Here is a 17,726-nt window from a genome sequence, read left to right as displayed (position 1 = left end):
TTCCTCGCTGGCTGTCAGTGGATTGAGTGGCAGCCTGTGAACCAAAGCAAAGGATTGCTGGTTCGATTCCCAGTCAGGGCATATGGATGGGTTGCAAGCCAGGTCCTCAGTGGAGGGTGTGTAAGAGACAACCATACATTGATGTTTGTCTCCCTCTCTTTCTCCCTTCCTCCCCCTCTCTGAAAATAAAATAACTTTTACTAAAAATAAAATAATGTTTTACTAAAAGTAAAATAACTTTTTACTTTTAAAAATCTTAGAAGTGAAATTAATAAACATTATAGCATAAATAATGGAAGCACAAAACAGCAGCAGAAAAGAAGTAGAATTATGTGAACAAAAACTACTCCTTTGGGAAGAAATAAAAATGTTTAACTTTCTGTAATATTCTTGGTAAGGAGAATTCTAAAATGATCCCCCACGACCACGCCCTTGTGTAATCTCCTTTCCTAGAGTAAGGCTGAGATGTGTAAATATAATGGAATACACTCCCAGGACTGTGTGGCATTGCCTGACTAAACGGATTTTGCAGAGGAAATTAGAGACCCAAATAAGTTGATTTAGAGTCACTCCTAAGTGAGGTTATCTCTGGAGGGCCTGACTCAATCAGGTAGGTTTTCAAAAGGGGCTGAACCCTTCCGATAAATAATTACACTAAATAATAAACTTCTCTAAACCTGAAGAAAAAGCAAATATATTAAGAGGCAGCTCACAGAGGAGGAAATTAAATGGACAACACACAGGAAATGCTTAACTCAGCTATTTAAAGAAAAGTAAATAAAAATGAGATAATATCACACTCATCAGATTGGCAACATTTTATAATTGATAGGATCAAGTATTGAAGGACAACAGAGGAATCTTTGTACACTGTTGATGGGAGTGTAAATTAGTTCAGCAAGTCTGCAGAGCCATTTGGCAATACCTAGCCGAGTCCAAGTTGCACATACACCGTGATTCAGCAATTCCACTTCTAGCACTGACCCAGAAAATATTCTCAGCTACACAGGGCATAGCCCAACTAGAATGTCAGCTCTGTGAGAGCAGGACACATTTTTCTGTTTCATTCTTTGCTGTATTCTCAGTGCTGTAGGTAGTGGATCCTCGATTAATATTAGTTGACTAGATTGATGAATGCATTAAAGACATAGTCATATTAGGGAAAGCATCCTCTGGCTTCATGGAGGAGGTGAAGACTAGAGTAGGAAGAGGAGGTGTGCAGTGAAGCAGGATGCAGTGATGCAGTGACTCAGGAGGAAAGTGACAGGATTGTGATCAGGGAGCCCAGTTCAGACAGAAGAGCCATCCCTTCCCTGTTGTACCTCTCACTTGCTTCCCAGGAAACTTGGCTCCTCTGTCCCCTGATCACAGACAACCTGAGGGTCTCTGCCTCAGTCTCAGCCAGAAGCTTCCTCAGCACATCTCTAGTAGTCACTGGAGAGTTGAGCACTGAGCAATGAGACCCATTGCTCAGCACCCTTGTTCAGGGAGGGACCTAGGAAGCAAATCTAGGCCCTTCAGATTAGCATTCAAAGCCCTTTAATACCCAAGTCCCACGTGCCCCCACCCTAAAATTCCCCTGGGGACCTGACAGGTCAGCAGCAAGTGATTTGGCCTGGGAGGGGACTGGAGCTCAGAGCAGATGCCCCATCTAAAGTACGCACCACTGTCGGCTCCAGCACAAAATAGCCATGGCCTTGACTGGTTCTCCTGACTGTGGCTGTTGTCTCTCCTCTGGTTCATGCAGCCTCCTTCTCCATCTGTCTTTCACTCCCACCTCTGGCACCTTCCACTTCCAGGAGCTTGAGTTTGACTGTCCCCCATGTGTGATGTCTCCCTTCCTGATGTCTTCCAGCTGTGCTTCTCTCTTCACCGCCCCCCCCAGTCCCCCACTCAGGCAGCTCTGCAAAGCTTTGGTGCTTGTACCCAGAGTCTCTTGTGCTTCCTGCTACACAAGCTGCCTCTCCTCATAGTCCTTCAGTAATACCCCCTTCCAACTGCCCTGGCTGGGTGGCTCAATTGGTTAGAGTGAAGCCCTGTACACCAAAGGCTGCAAATTGATGTCTAGTCAGGGCAGGTAACTTGGTTGTGGGTTCTAGCTCTTGGGCACATATGGACCTGTAGAAGATGACTGATCGATGTTTCTCTTTCTCTCAAATCAGTAAACATATCCTGGGGTGAGGACTAATAACAACAATGATAATAGTAATGTGACTATTACTAATTAGAACACTCTCTGACTGTCAACTGTGCCACTGAGGTGCAATATCTGGAATTGTTTGAGTCTGCCTATGACTTTCTTCCACGTGTGCCCTCCTCCAAATTTCTCCTTTGCTTATTCTTCTCCATTCCAGCCACTATTGGTGAAATTAGGAGACCTGCTTAATGGTGTATTCTCACTCACTAATGTGCCCATGGGGGGAGGCTCCTCTTCTGCTCCACTGAAAACCTCTGCATCTTAGGCCTGTTTTCAGTTTATCAGCTCCCCTATCTCTACCTCCAGCCCCAGATCAACTCTCCAGGCTTGTGATTGATTAAGGAAGCTACTTCCTCAATGCCCTCAACCCTTTGCATGTCACCACAAATGTCTCTGAGTACCTAGGGCTGTAATGAAGAAGGCTCGGGGCAATATGAGTGTTGTCTTCTGCATGGAGTTTCTTGGGCCCAGGGAGAGAAAGGGAGAGAGGACCACCATCCACCCCAGAACCAGATAGAAAGTAGACTCAGTAAAAGATTTGGTGGGCATGGGGTAATTTCTTCTCACTTTCTTCTGCAGGGATTCAGGTATATTAGTCTTAATGGGGTGTGTCTGGGATTCTCAGTCTCCACAATGCAGTGATTCTAATGTCTTCCAAACCTTTCCTGTGTTAACAGGGACTCTCACAGTTGGACTGGCCCTTGGTAGACAGGAGCTCTCACTTTGCTCCACCTGAACCCCTCTCAATCACATGCTACTAGCTTAGAGGAGCCAGGACACCTTGAAGAAGTACTTGATTCCAGGCCAGGGGCAGGACAAAGATAAGACAATCCAGGGACATTTTGTAGTACTAGAGAGTAAAGAAGTGGTCAGAGTCTGCCTCCACCACTGCTGGTGCTGGACAGCCTGCAGACTTGGGGCCGATGGAGGCCTCCTCTAGGACAGCTGCACTGCCAAGCATCCCCAGGCAGCACATGGGAAGTTGCTGACTTCTATATTCCACCCTTGCCAAACATATCCCATTGTGCACACATCTAGTGTGGGATCCCTCCTGGGGCAAGCTGAGCACCATGGCTGAGAAGCTTGACTGCTACCACCACACGGATGCCCAGCAGGGGGAAAAAGTGCTTGGAGAAGGATAGCCACCACTGCTGCCTGAAGTGCTTAGAGAAATTCTGCTAGTGGCATGACACCTGCTACCACTGTGACTGGGGCCTGCACCCCTTGACCAAAGAAACCTTTGTGTCTAAGGACAACAAAAGCCCGTGGAAGAAGTGCACCATGCAAGAGGACTCCCTAAAGTCCAAGGGCTGCTTCAAGCTCATTGTAGCAGGAGATTAGAAGCGGGGTCCATGGGGGACCATCTGGCACAAAAACTACTTCACCATCAGCAGGTGCAAGCCAGTCGTTGGGACTGGGAGCTTCTTCTTTAAAGGGGGACTTGTACTGCATGACTTGCCATGAGGCCAAACTTGCCAAGCATTGCATGAAACTCAACAAGGCTATTAAACCAGGACAAGTCACTGTCCATGGTAAACTCTGGCATGCCAAGTGCCTTGTGTGTGTTAACTGATCTAAGAAGCTGGCTGGGCTGTGTTTCACCACTCTGGAGGACCAGTATTACTGTGTGGATGGCTACGAGGACTTTGTGGCCAAGAAGTGTGCTAGATGCAAGAACCCCATCACTGGGTTTGGTAAAGGCTCCATCCAGTGTGGTGGCCCATGAAGGACAATTGTGGAGGGTCTATTGCTTCCACTGTAAGAAAATAAAAAGGCACCATGAATCTGGCCAACAAGTACTTTGTTTTTCATGAGGAACAGGTGTATTTCCCTGACTGTGCCAGAAACCAATAAATTGAGAGGAGCTCCTGTCCTGTAAAATGGAATTAATTCTTGTTCTCTGTGTTGTCACCCAGTGCCCTACACCATCTATAGGAAAAGATCGCTTTTACCCCTCCAAAGTTGTGCCTTTTCTCACATTTCACAGTATTACTCAAATAAGAGAATATATTGATCATAGTAGAATTTAGTAAAATGCATGGCGGCTGGTGTGGCTCAATGGATTGAGTGCTGGCTTGTGAATCAAAAGGTCACTGGTTCAATTCCTAGTCAGGGCACCTGCCTGCATTGTAGGCCAGGTCCTCAGAAGGGAATGTGGGATAGTAAACTACACATTGATGTTTCTCTCCCTCTTTTTCCTTTCTTTCTCCTCTCTAAAAATAAATAAATAAAATCTTTAAAGAGTACAATTTCTGAAAACTCAATTTTGCAGCAAAGTTAATTTTTCAAAGGCTGCAGTTAAAAATTTCACTCTTAGGTATATTGACTCTTCTGCATGTATATCATACGGCAGGAAAGAACTAACCATTTGGATGCTTAGTGATGTAAGAAAGAAGCCTAACAGATAAAGTTCCCACTGAGATGCCCTTTGTGACTCAGCTAGGACCCACCGTGTCTTCACGTGACACACAGGAGCTGAAGAGGCTACTCCAACTGCCTTCTCCACCCTGTGGCTCACCCTGTGTTCTGTGAGCAGAAGAACTTACTAAAATGCATAGTTTAACTTCATCACCAAAACTTTCCTTCTGTTCTTTTGTGCTTTTGATCAACTAATATGAGTTTCTAGAAAATTAACATTTGAACTTGGCTGTGATTTTTTAAACTCACCTTTTACCTGTACTAATATTGGAGCCCCCAGTGTGCCATACGTTCTGAACATTCCTACTTTCAAGTGTGGAACATGCAGGTGATTTGGAGAGTGTAGCCAGGACTGGGAGAATGAGCCTGCTTCAGAGGAACATGGTCACAGTGAATACTTCTGGAAGCTAACGAAACTAACCCAGCTTTTGTTTTTGTCTTTTCAAACAATAATATTTCGTTTTGCCCTGGTGAGTGTGGCTCAGTGGATTGGATGCCAATCTGTGAAATAAAGAGTCAGAGGTTCAATTCCCAGTGAGGGCACATGCCTGGGTTGTGGGCCAGTTCCCCAGTGGGGGCCATTTCAGAGGTAACCAATCAGTGTTTTTCTCTCCCATCAAGGTGTCTCTCCCACTCTTTTTCTCTCCCTTCCCTTCTCCCTAAAAAATAAATAAATACAATCTAAAATTTTAAAACAAACAAAGAAAAATAATATATTCTGTCTTATAGCTTCTAGTAAAGATGGAGATGTAGGTCAACATGGTCTCCTCATTACACAACCACAGAAAATGACAGCTAAACTACAGAACCATCACTCACAACCATCAGGAAACGTAAGCTATATGGAAGTCTGAGAACTAAGGAATTAAAGAAACAACATTCATACATATGGGTAGGAAGGGTGGAGGGGCAAAGACAGGAAGATTTGGAATGGGGCCAGTCTCATACCCATATGTGGTGGATATAAATTGTGGTGACATCTCAGTAGTGAGGGATCCCAGCGCACAGCATCCCAGTCAGCCCAGGGTTCCAGTGCTAGGAAGCTAAGTCCCCATAACTTCTGGCTGTACAAACCAGTGAAGGTTGGGTCAGTGGGGTATTCAGGCTTCTACTCTTGGAGAACCCTGGACATGAACTTACTCAGACCCACTCCCTGCAGGCTCCACCATGGGGCAAGCACCTTGAAGGACACCAGGGATACATGTGGAAGAACTGAAGTGTCTGGCATCAGGATGACAGCTGGGAGACAGATTCTCCCCAGAAATGACTGCAGACAACAGCCATGTTCCTTTTCTGAGCCCTGCTTCACACAGAGCCACTGTGCAGGAGAACAATATCTTAGACTCCATCACCTCGCTTAGTTAGTCTACACTGAGCAACTATGCCCAACTATGTGAAATCTGAGTGAATGAGCAAGAGTGTAGGCAAGTGTGTGGAAGCAAATTAGATGCCTGCTCAGAATCTGGAAACATTTTTTGACAGAGCCCTTCACATTGTATAATAATATACTAAGCTGTTATATCTTAGTTTAGGAAGAGGTGACTCTTAAGAACCCATCCAAAGTTTAGTAGGCTTAGGATAGCTGTACTTGGGCAGATCTGAGTTCAAGTACTTGTTGAGCATTTATTGTGTTCTGTTGAATCTCAGATAGAGACTTTCTGAGTGTCAGCTGTATCTCCCATAATTTGGGCACAAGCACAGTTCCTGTTTCACAGGTTTGTGAGCCTCAAGGGCAGCAAGTGTGTAATGATTTGAGCATAGAGCTGACACAGAGTACATGTTAATAGAGAATAGCTGTTATTATCATTCATAGAACTGATATTACTATATTCATAGTACATTTGCTTCCTTTCATTCCAGCTCTGAAGGCTCAATCTCTAGCATGTGAATAGACAACTCATCTGTTTTTTTTTCTCTACTATCCACCTTGCACCTTCTTTTTCTCCAGCCCACTGCCTACATTCTCAGCACCCCCCCAACTCTACCCCACCCAGGCCACACCCCTCAACCGTTTGTTCTCCCACTAGCCCTGGGACTTTGTAGGGGCAGTTACATTTCTAGCTCAGTGGGGCAGGAAGCTCATGGTGTAGTTTGGTGGGATGGTGGCAAAGCCCACATGTTTGGGAGACACATCGATGTCCTGGGGTGTCTTCAGAGACTTGAAGTGGAAGTTCTGCATGATGGTGGTGAGGAAGAGAAAGAGCTCCATTCTAGCCAGGCCTTCTCCAAAACAGTACCGCTTTCCTGAAAAGACAGGTGGGAGGAGGTGAGGCCTACTCCTCTTTCAATTCCTGATGTATTCTCCCGGAGAGGAGGGGGACAGTCTGTGGAAGGCCTGAGAGACCTTCAGAGAAGCCCCTAAGCTCCCTCAGCCTCAGTTTCCCTTGTATGTGGGACTGGGGTGAGTCATATCAGGATGTAGCAAAGGGAATTTACATGACCCTTCCTCTCAAACACACTCATATGGCTACTGTGCAGCCATCTCCTTCAAAAATCTGAACAATTTAAGTGACCTTGGACAAGACTCTCAGTCTCTCTGGGCCTTGACTTTTCTCATTTCTGCAATGGATATGATCATCCCTTTCTTTCTGACTGGGCTTAGGTACTTGGTAGTTATGAAGTTTGCAGCTGGTTGTCTGTAGGGTATAACATAAGAGGGACTTCCAAGGTGGAGGAAAACACTAGGCTACACCTCAGAGAGGGGAGCTGGGATGAAGGGGTCCCTGTTGTTGTGACTGGTGGCCTGGCATCACACAGTAGTCTCTTACCGATGGAGAAAGGCACAAAAGCATCATTCTTCTTAAACTGTCCCTCCTCATCTAGGAAGTGCTGGGGGTTGAAATCAAGAGGGTTGGAGAAAAACTTGGGGTCCTTCAGCACAGAGCCCAGCATTGGAAACACTTCAGTGCCCTGGTGGGGGGGGGGAAGGGGATTTGATAAGTGAAAGGAGGAATGTGTGTGCTGACAGCTCATGGAGTTAGAGGGGGTATTTGGGTACCAGAGGTGAGAAGAAATGGGAGGCATGGGAGTCAGGGTCTTTCCTGAGGTAGGAGATTTGGGGGATATGAGTTTTAAGTCCCTGTGACCAAAAGTTCAGGGAACCTGGGGTCTGTGCCTCCTGGGGCTGGAGGATTGGGGGCCATGAGTCAGTCATGTCCCAGATGCAGGCTGGCCTTGGGAGTGAGGTTAATGTCACCTGGGATACAAAGTTGGGGGGACATGGGGTTCATATGTACCTAAGACCTAAGGCAAGAGGTCATAGGTACACAGGGGATTCAGGTGTATCCAAGTGGGAAAGTTGAAGGGACATGTGATTGAGGAAGTTGACAGGTTGAGAGAGTCAGACAGGCACTGGGAAGCTTTTAAGGACAGTGGGGTGCTGAGTCACAGGGATCAGGTTTGAGATCCATGTAGACTGGGCAAGGGCAGCACCTTGGGGAGCAGAAAGTTGCGAAACTTGGTGTCCTTGGTGACTCTACGAGCCAGGCCCATGGGGATAATGTCTCCGAATCTTTGGATCTCATGGATTACTGCCTCTGTGTAGGGCATCTTGGCTCGGTCTTCGAACTTGGGCTGACGGTTCTTGCCAATCACTCGGTCAATCTCTTCATGGACCTTGGCTGGTAGATAGGGGAAAATATGTTTCGGTACCTAGTGGTCTCTGGGCAGGGATGATAAATGTGCAAATCTGCAAATCTGCACAACTGGATATATGACATGACACACATGACTTCATGTGTGACATGGAGGAAACAATTAATTAGGTTGTCCCGAGACATTGTTGGCACTGGGTCCTGACTACCTGGTTGTGCCAGAATCATCGGGGAATCTGTGAGGGAGAAGACTTGGGGAATGGTCTTCAGGGGCAGGCAGTGGGCTCTTGGTGGGCTGAGCACAGGAGCTATTTACTAATCAGTTCAGATTGTTTCAATATTTTAACTGGGAATGAAATTTGGCTGATGTCTATTATCTGAGTATCATCACCTAGTGTGTGTTTAGCAGGATGTGTCTGAGGGCCCAGGGGATTTGAGAGGTGAGGAAGTACAGTGGACTCAGAGGAAGTTTGAGAGTCTGTGGCCTTCATTTCTCTGCCCCATACAGCCTTACCTGCCACATCTGGGTGCTTCATGAGCAAGAGGAAGCCATAACGCAGGGTTGTGCTGACCGTCTCGGTGCCCGCAAAGAAAAGGTTCAGTGTGGTCATTATGAGGTTCTTCAAGTAGAACTCTGTGTTGGGATTCTCTTGTTCCTGCAGGGAAGGACAGCTTCAGGCCTAGCCCACTCCCCCATGCTCTCAAATTCCAAAGGTGGTAAGAAGGACCCTAGGTGTTCCAAACCTATTCCAGGCTGCCGCTTCTTCCCCAAATGCTCTTCTCACACTCCTTACCCAGCTGACTATATGTCCTTTAATTATCGGTTTAGTTACCACTTTTTAATTGTAGAAATATTTAGAAAGGGAGAAGTGGTTACAGACAGTGAATGAGAAAAGAGAGGTAGAGAAACCATTATAGATTGCCTCAGAGAGAGTTGAAGAGATATTTTCTGAAACAGAGACAGACTTTTAAGCAGCTGTGTAGTACTCCCTCCCCAAAAAAACCTTGCAGTTTATTGTGAAGAATCCACTCCCCGATCCTTTCATCTTGAACTTAAGACTCCATAAAGCCCCATCTCCTTTCTTTACAGAAGGGAGACTGACATTCAGCTAGGAGTGGGAACTCTCAGGTGTCACAGTAAAGCCAGGTCACCTGTTCACACAGGTTACCTGACAATCAGGGAACAAAAGGTAAGAGTATGGAGGCTGAAAGCACTGGCCTTCGAGTCTGAGAAGCCAGGATTTGAGCTAGGTTCCAGTGCTTCCTCACTGCGTGACCTCAGGCATGGCACTTATACTCTCTGGGTCTCAGTTTCCTCATTCCTAAAACCAAGATCATAGCAGACCCCTACAAGAACTGGTATAAGTGTTAAGTATGTGAAAACCCTAAAGTTGTGAAAATAGTGCCTGTTGCATGATAGTGTTGTGGATGTGCTTGTGCTTATGATTTGCACATGGAAGTCCAGCCCATGGGTAAGAGCTCAGTAGAGAGAACAGTAATGGTTAATTCATTGGAGTTATGAGGATTATTACGATGTAGTGGGAAAAATGCGTGAGCCTCTTTCCCTCCCACCCCCAGTGTGACTGCTGTCTCACCAGTGGCTGCTGACATGTACCTCCTGCATGCGGATGAGGAAGGAGTCAATAAAGTCCCGAGGGGAGTTGGGATCCAGCGTGCGTTGGTTCTGCTCCACCTTCTTGGCTACAAACTCTTCCAGCCCCTTAAGCTCCTTAAATGCCTGTTGCTGGGGCCCTGGTAGGTATTTCATCACTGAGTAGAACATCTCATATAGCTGATGGTGGGGTGTGGAGAAGAGAAGGGAAGGACACGAGTTGATGGCCATCATCAAATGGGAGTGGAACTTGTGTCAGGGCAAGGGAAGCACTAGTTTAAAGGCACCAGAACTGATGTTTAGGTATTTAGGTGGGACTGGATGCAGTAGATATCTATAATTTCAAGTGAGTTACGTGTGAAGTACCTTTTTCTAGAATTTAGTGAAATTGGGTTGGGATACAGATCTAGAATTCCTCCTTTTCTCCCTCCTTCTCTCCTTTCCTTACCCCCACCCTCTGTCACTTTCTTCCCTTTTGTTTTTGTAGAAGTACAGCTGAGATATCCAGGAATTGGAGAGTGGGTTTTGGGCACCTCTCCTAGGTTTACTTGTGCAAGGAAGAAGACTCATTTTAAAGGAACAGTGTCTGTAAGAGAATAGGATTTGGGCACCTTGAGTCCATGTGGAAGAGTAGGTGGTTGGTTGTGGTAGGGTCCACGTTGAACCGGGGGCAGGACCATTTACCTGCCCAGTAGATGTAGCTGTGAACTGGAAGCTTCCCCGAATCATGCCCAGCAGTGAGAGGAACTCTTTGTCCTCATAGTCAAAACGGTCCCCAAACACAATGGTGCAGATGACATTGGAGACAGCTTGGCTCAGGAAGAAGGTGGGGTCTATGAAGGTGCCTGAGAGGTGGTGTGGGGTCAGAAAGTGAGAAGGGATTTGGTAGAGTGAACTTGATGATCTGATGCAGTCTGTGAATTCCAGGAACAACTTTTCCCAACCCAGTTCCCTCCCTAGGTCAGAAAGCTCCTGTCCATGTAGTGCGTTTTCCTCCTCCATACCCTGGAGTACCCAGCTCACCACGTGTGCCCCGAAATGCCTCAAGGAGGAAGCCTGCCTCCTCCTGGATTCGCTCTTCAATGCCCCGCTTGCCGATTCCGAAGTCCCTCAGCGTGGTGATGGAGAAGCGCCTGAGCTGCTTGGCGCGCTCCCCGTTGCTAAAAACCGGGCCTGGGGAAAGGGGTAGGAGTGGGGAGTGGGCTTAGAGAGGGGAGGGAACTGAAAGTGTGGGCAGAGAGAAAGAGAGATGTAGAGAATGGCAGAGGAAGAAGTACAAAAAGAGATAGAGGACAGAGAACAAGTTGGAAGGAAATCAGAAGGAAAGGTGAAAGATGGGTGCACAGAGAAACAGTGGGATGCAGAGACACTCACATGAAGAGAGAGAGAGATAGTGGAGGGAAGCAGGGAAAGTGAGGTATCTGGAGATCTGGGAGGTGGAAGTAAAAATTGATAGGGATCCTAAAACGAAGGTAGAGAATGGTGAAAAATATATACTAAGAAACAGAGAAGGTCTGGAGACAGAAGAGTAGTAACAAGAAGTGGAGGCATGTGCATTTTGGAAAAAAGATAGTATAAAATTCTAGGACAAAGAGGCAGGGAGGTGGAGAGAGAAACATGGAGAAGCACAGAAAATTAGAAAGAGAATAAGTCAAAAAGGAACATGGAGATATGGGACCAGGCATCCAAAGCAAAAATCCCAAGAGCTTCTAAGAGATACAGAGAGGAGAGATGGTTAATGAGAGAGAAGTGGGAGATGGAGTAGAGAGAAGCAGGGAGATGCAGACACACTAAGAGAAGTTGGACGGGTCACAGGGATAACAGGGATGGAGATAAAAATGGAGAGGAAGTGCTCTGACACAGGCCTGAGTGGGTGGGTCAGTTGGCAGCAGAATGCTGGGGAAACCGAGGTCATTAAATTTGCATGACCCCACACAGGATTTTCCTCACCGTAGCCTTGGCAGAGCCAGTCGAAGGTGGCCTGCTCGCCTCGCCCACTGAATTCCTCTGCCTGGTCCACCAGAGCCTCCTTCACAGCCTCCTGGCCACACAGCACCACCACCCGCCGTGGGCCCAGGTGTACCGTGAACACTGGACCATAGCACTCCCTGATCTGAAGGAGGGGGGCAGGAGTGGTGAGTGCACACAGCCTCAAGTCTGAACTGGCTCTGTATCCAGCCCTGACAGAATGGCACTCATTTTGCCCAGGTTCTGACAGTCAAGGGACTGCACACCCCAAGATCTGGTCTTTCCTGGCTAGGACCCTGACGCTAAACTTTCAAAACACCCTCTTCCTGTGATTTTGGCCCATTCTTCCCAATCCCTAACCACAAAGTCCCAGCCAGACTGCAGAGGCCCTCAGCTCCACCCCACCACCTATCTCCCTGCCTGCTGACACCTTCATGAGGGAGTTGTACATCTGCTCAGTGTTCAGCTGCAGGTAGTTCCCGATGAAAGGCAATGCAGGTGGGCCAGGAGGCAGCTTTCCCCAGAGCTTCCTTTGCTTCCAGACAGACATCAAGACCATTATAGTGAGGCAGGCCAGCAAAGCCACCAGGAGCAGCCCTGAGGCCAGCATGGTGGCACTGAGAGTGGCAGTGAGATGGTGAAGGCTGGCGTGTCGGTTTGACTTTATACCTCCTGGGCAGAAGGGCAGATTCTGGTTCTGTTTATGTAACTGTGTTGTATCACCTCCGAACTACAATTTCTGCTGGACTTCCAGCTCAGTTTGGGATGCAGCCAATAGCTTATGAGGCAACTTATGTGATTTACAGAGAGTGTGCCGAAGACTGAATTTGTGGCTCCTTGTGAGGGGCCTGTCCTTGGGTGTGGGCTCTGGGTGGGGGGGTAAAAATAGACAAATTTCAGAATGGAATATTCTGGAATTTTTGCATGTGTGAGCCTCTGAGCTTGTGATTTTGGGTCTCAGAGTGAGAAGGACACTAAAGTTGTGGGTTTTGGGGTCTTCAGAGAGAAGAATGAAAGATTTAAGGGTATTGGAATGAGAGAAAATGTGTGCTGTGGATTTGGGGGTGCTTTGCTGAGGGGTGATGTAGGTTTAAACATGTGAAGATGAGAGAGAGAGAGAGAGACAGAGAGAGAAACAACTTCAGATATTGAAGTTGTACTTCATGTACAACTGTACAGTACAGTTGACACTGTACTTCTCTGAGTAAGCTGCTGGACAGGAGCCTAATACGTGTATTTCTCTGCAGCTGTTGACAATGCCTCTGCTGGCACAAGACTCTGATCCCCAGGGTTATAAGGAAAAACATTCACTGGGCTCCTTGGTACAGTTAAGGCATTAATTCAGAGTGGTAGTTTCATTTTAAACATTCTGCCATAACATGGCATAGACAGCCAGTGAATCAGCAGGAGTATATATGGGTCCTGGTGAGCAGTCTGTTCCTAGGAGTATAGACCTCAGCATGCTAAATGAAGTTGCTTTGTCTCCTTCACCCTCCTAGTTTCCTAAAAAAAGGACCTTTCATGAGGGGCCACCCTATGGGTCCATATATCATAGAGCACAGAGTCTTTCCTCTGAGTGCTCCATAGATGAGGGGTCAGATGCTGTTTGGGACACATGACTGATCATCGTCACAGGCTAGTCTTTGCCCTGAGCCCAGTGTGAGTCACAGCTTCATTCTAAGACACACAAATAGGTCCAGGCCAAGTCAAATGACCCAGGGTGACATTGAGGAGGACCCAAAGCCTATAGCCCTGTCCCTAAAGGCTGAGTGAGTAGGAGAACTTTCAGCTTGGGTCAGCCAAATCTGTAGCAGAAGCTTGATAGGACTTGGCAATGCAACACAAGGCAGCACAGCTCTGATTAACATCGGCTTACCTAGCGGGGGAGCCTGAGCCTGTATTCTAATTTAGTTAGCAAGGTTTAGATAACCTGAGCAAGGATCAAAACTTCAATTAATCCTGCGACCAATCTGACACCCAGAATACCAAATCTCACCCTGGCAAGGATGAGAAAGAGGGCAATTCCCTTCTAGGAACTTGTAACACCACATCAACCATGTGCAGTCCCTAGGGCAGTCTGTGAAAGGGTCATGATGAAATCCAGCATGTGGTTTGTTTATTTACCTCTGGGTCACTAATCTGAGTAGCAGAGTCAAAGGATAGAAGCAGCATGGGGAGCTGATGAGGCAAGAGAAAAGTTAGGCCAGAGAAACGGTATTTGAAACATGGTGACTCAGAAAAAGCTGAATAAGCAGATCCCTCTCCACAGCACCTGGAGTGGGGACTCCCATGTGTATTCATGCGTGTCCATGGAGCAGTTAGCATGCCACCAACATCTATTGTAGATGTGGTGGCTGAATGGGATCACTGGCCCATTCAGAAATAGGTATCAGGAGAGTTTGGGGGAAGGATAAGCCAAAAAGAAATATAGCAGGAAGATGCAAACAACCACAGCCTCTGAGGTGTGACTGAAAGACAGAGGAAGGGACTAAGCATGGACCAGAGACTACCTCAGCACAGTCAAATGGAGAATATGGATACAGCCACTGGGGCTACAGTTGAGTGACATGCAAAGTGAGGTCAGACAAAGGCTGATTCTGGAAGAGGGTGGAACAATTAGCAGAGATCTCCCAGAGAGAACTGGGTAGGGAATACTCGTGTTATGGGTTAAATTGTGTTCCCCAAGTGCTCACACGTGGAAGTTCTAACCTCCAGTGCCTCACAATGTAGACTTATTTGTTAACAGGGTGATTACAGTTGCAATCAGTTGAGATGAAGTCATACAGGAGAAGGGTGGGTCCCTAACCCAATATGTCTGATGTCCTTACAAAAAGCAGAAATTTGCAGAAAGTCACTCACATACACAAATAATGACACATGAAGATGGAGGAAAAGATCAAGGTGATGTTTGTAACACCAGGGTTGCCAGCAAACCACCAGAAGCTTGATCTGTGACTTGTAGCTGCCAGAACTGAGACAGCACATTTGTTTGAGCCACTTAGTTGTACTTAGTTCCAGCAGCCCTAGCAAACTAGTACCCCTAGCATGATGCCAGGGAGCAATAACTCAGTAGGAGGCCCCCAGACTTCCCTCCCTCATAGCGCCCCTGGGGCTGATGCAAGAAGGCTTGGGAGCCACTGATGTGGCTCTACCATGTGGCTCTACCGTGAAAGAGGATGAAGCACCTGAAACTGCTGTGTGTCTGACCCTTGTACTTGACTACTAATTTAATTCCATTTGATCAGAGCATAGTCTGCATGATTTTAGTCCCAATTTATTGAGATTTGTTTTACAAATTAGTGTATGATCTGTCTTGGTAAATAAACCTAAATATTTTTCACATGATTGTAGTTTAGGGAGTTTATGGTCTTTTAAAAATATATATTTTATTGATTATGCCATTACAGTTGTTCTATTTCCCCTCTTCATTCCCCTCCACCCTGCACACGCCCTCCCCCACAATTCCCCCCTTTAGTTTATGACCACGTGTCTCAAGCTCTTTAGATTCTGTATTTCCCATACTAATCTTGCCCTCCCCCCTATCTATTTTCTACCTACTGTCTGTGCTACTTATTTTCTGTACCTTCTTCCCCCTTCTCCTCCTCCCGCTCCCCTGTTGCTACCCCTTAATGTGATCTGCATTTCTATGGTTCTGCTCCTGATCTAGCTGTCCTCTTAGTCTGCTTTTGTTTAAGGTGTGGTTGTTAATAACTGTGAGTTTGCTGTCCTTTCACTGTTCATCTTTTTAATCTTTTTCTTAGGTAAGTCCCTTTAACATTTCATATAGTAAGGGCTTGCTGATGATGAACTCCTTGAATTTGATCTTATCTGAGAAGCACTTCATCTGTCATTCCATTCTAAATGAAAGCTTTGCTGGGTAGAGCAATCTTGGATTTAGGTGTTTGGATTTCATGACTTGGAATACCTCTTTCCAGCCCCTTCTTTTCTGTAAGGTCTCTAGAGAAATCTGCTGACAGTCTGATGGGAACTCCTTTGTAGGTGACTGTCCCCTTATGTCTTGCTGCTTCTAGGATTGTCTCCTTCATTTGAATCTTGGCTAATGAAATGATGATGTGGCTTGGTGTGTTCCTTCTTGGGTCTAACTTTTTTTGGACTCTCTGAGCTTCCTGGATTTCCTGGAAGTCTATTTCCTTTGCCAGTTTGGGGAAGTTCTCCTTTATTATTTGTTCAAAGAATTTTTCACTTGTTGCTGTTTTTCTTCCCCTTCTGGTTCCCCTATAATTCGGATGTTGGAATGTTTAAAGATGTCCTGGAGGTTTTTTAGCCTCTCCTCATTTTTCTGGATTCTTGTTTCTTCATTCTTTTCTGTTTGGTCCTTTTTTTCTTCCTTCTGGTCCACTCCCTTGATTTTAGTCCCAGTTTTGTTTCCATCACTATTGGTTTCCTGTGCATTTCCCTTCATTTCAATTAGTTTAGCCTTCATTTGTTCCTCTAATTTGTGACTAAAATCAACCAGTTCTGTGAGCATCCTGATCACCAGTGTTCTGGACCATGCATCTGAAAGTTTGGGTATTTTTTCGTTGCTTAGATTTATCGGCTCTGGGGCTGTGAGTTGTTCTTGAGCCATGATTTGATCTTTTTGTGCCTGTTACATATGAGGAGCAAAGCCTTAGGTGTTCACTAGGGCAGGGCCACCCAGGTCACTGGTTTGTGATGTTGTATGTGGGGGCAGGGTAAGGAAGGGACAGGGGTGGTTCCCTCTGCTGCTTCCCGCCACTGGGGCCTGCACTGTCTGTCTCACTGCTCGCTCCGTCACCGGTTTATCTATGCGTGAATGTGTGACTGTGGTCAGCCCTCAGTGAGTCCACCACCTTGTGCCCACAGTGGGTCCGTCCACTACTCCACACCTAAGATCTGCCTACAGCTGCTGGCGTGCCTGGGTTGCACTCCCGGGTGAGTCGGTCGATCTTTCCTGCCCGACCCCACTATGCTGCTGGCTCTGCCCCTCTTACTGGTTTGGCTGGGGGAGTGTTGTCGTCAGACTTCTGTATAGTTCAATTTTCTGTGGTTTGGCTGCATTTTTGTTGCTAAAACTTTGTTGCTTTTAAACTTGGTTGTGCAAAAAGGGACAGTGCTTCCACCTACACCTCCATCTTGGTGGAAGTCTTAGTGTGTTTATGGTCTTTACTGATCTTTTGTCTAGGTGTTTGTTCATTTATTAAAACACAGATATTAAAATTGCCAGCTGTAATCATGGCATTTTCTACTTTTCTCTTCATTTCCATCCATTTTTTTCCCATGTGTTTTGAGGCAGCATTGTTAGGCACATACACAGTTGTGATTATTAAGTCTTCCTGATAACTTTCCCTTTTTACTGTTATAAAATGTACCTCTTTACACTTGGCCAGACTCTGTTTTTATCCTGTTGACATAGCCACTCCAGTTTTCTCATGCTTACTATTTGTATGTTGGATAACTTTCCATCCAATCCCTGTCAACCCTCCTGGGTCTTCATATTCGGGGAGTCCCTTGTAGACAGCATACAGCAGGGACTGCTTCTTAATACTTTCTGATTATCTTTGCCTTTTTATGGTGAGGGTTTAGGCTATTAACATTTAATGCAGTTATTGGTTCATCTGTATTTAGAGTTCCTAATTAAATACTTGCTTCTGTCTGAGCCTGTTATGAATTGCTCTTCTCCCTTACTTGCTTTCTTTTGGTGATTTAAAGTTTTATACAGATAAACCTTAAATGCATAAAATGACATTTTAATTTATAAGTTGCATTTTGGCTATGAACCTCTTTTCTTTGTGTGTGTGTGTGTGTGTGTGTGTGTTTTTAGTGGTTCTCTTGAGATTACAAAAACAGCTTTAATTTCTACCTAATTGGAGTTTCAACCTACTTGGAGTTAATGTCACACTGGTTCTGAGTTCATACAGTATTTCTTTCAGCATGTTAAAGATGACTTTTCACTATT

The 17,726-nt window shown here is 46.1% G+C and overlaps 1 protein-coding gene and 1 pseudogene across 1 annotated transcript; one reads left to right on the top strand and one right to left on the bottom strand.

Annotated features, from left to right (window-relative positions):
• The first annotated feature begins 3,261 nt into the window (after window positions 1–3,261).
• Window positions 3,262–4,329, top strand: LOC128627794 (four and a half LIM domains protein 1-like; annotated as a pseudogene).
• Window positions 4,330–6,389: 2,060 nt separating this feature from the next.
• Window positions 6,390–12,440, bottom strand: LOC128627792 (cytochrome P450 2A13-like). Its single transcript, XM_053667504.1, has 9 exons — window positions 12,219–12,440; window positions 11,771–11,933; window positions 10,844–10,993; window positions 10,505–10,665; window positions 9,824–10,000; window positions 8,723–8,864; window positions 8,048–8,235; window positions 7,384–7,525; window positions 6,390–6,859 (listed from the first exon to the last, which is right to left on the bottom strand). The coding sequence occupies exons 1-9, from the start codon at window positions 12,396–12,398 to the stop codon at window positions 6,678–6,680; spliced, it is 1,485 nt and encodes a 494-aa protein (XP_053523479.1). The 5' UTR covers window positions 12,399–12,440; the 3' UTR covers window positions 6,390–6,677.
• Window positions 12,441–17,726: the final 5,286 nt, after the last annotated feature.

Source organism: Artibeus jamaicensis, unplaced genomic scaffold (genome assembly GCF_021234435.1).
Source record: "Artibeus jamaicensis isolate MK-2021 breed Jamaican fruit bat unplaced genomic scaffold, CSHL_Jam_final contig_47, whole genome shotgun sequence".
NCBI lineage: Eukaryota > Metazoa > Chordata > Mammalia > Chiroptera > Phyllostomidae > Artibeus > Artibeus jamaicensis.
Note: the sequence above shows the minus strand (reverse complement) of the source record. Positions and strands in the feature narration are given on the sequence as shown.

What these genes read in the sequence shown, in the direction of transcription:
- LOC128627792 (XM_053667504.1), bottom strand. Translation starts at nt 12,398, where the DNA reads ATGCTGGCCTCAGGGCTGCTCCTGGTGGCTTTGCTGGCCTGCCTCACT. An exon ending in CAGCTACATCTACTGGGCAG is followed by an intron (nt 10,001 to 10,504) that starts GTAAATGGTCCT and finishes CCCCACCATCAG; the next exon opens with CTATATGAGATGTTCTACTC. An exon ending in TCCTCATCCGCATGCAGGAG is followed by an intron (nt 8,865 to 9,823) that starts GTACATGTCAGC and finishes CCTTCCCTGCAG; the next exon opens with GAACAAGAGAATCCCAACAC.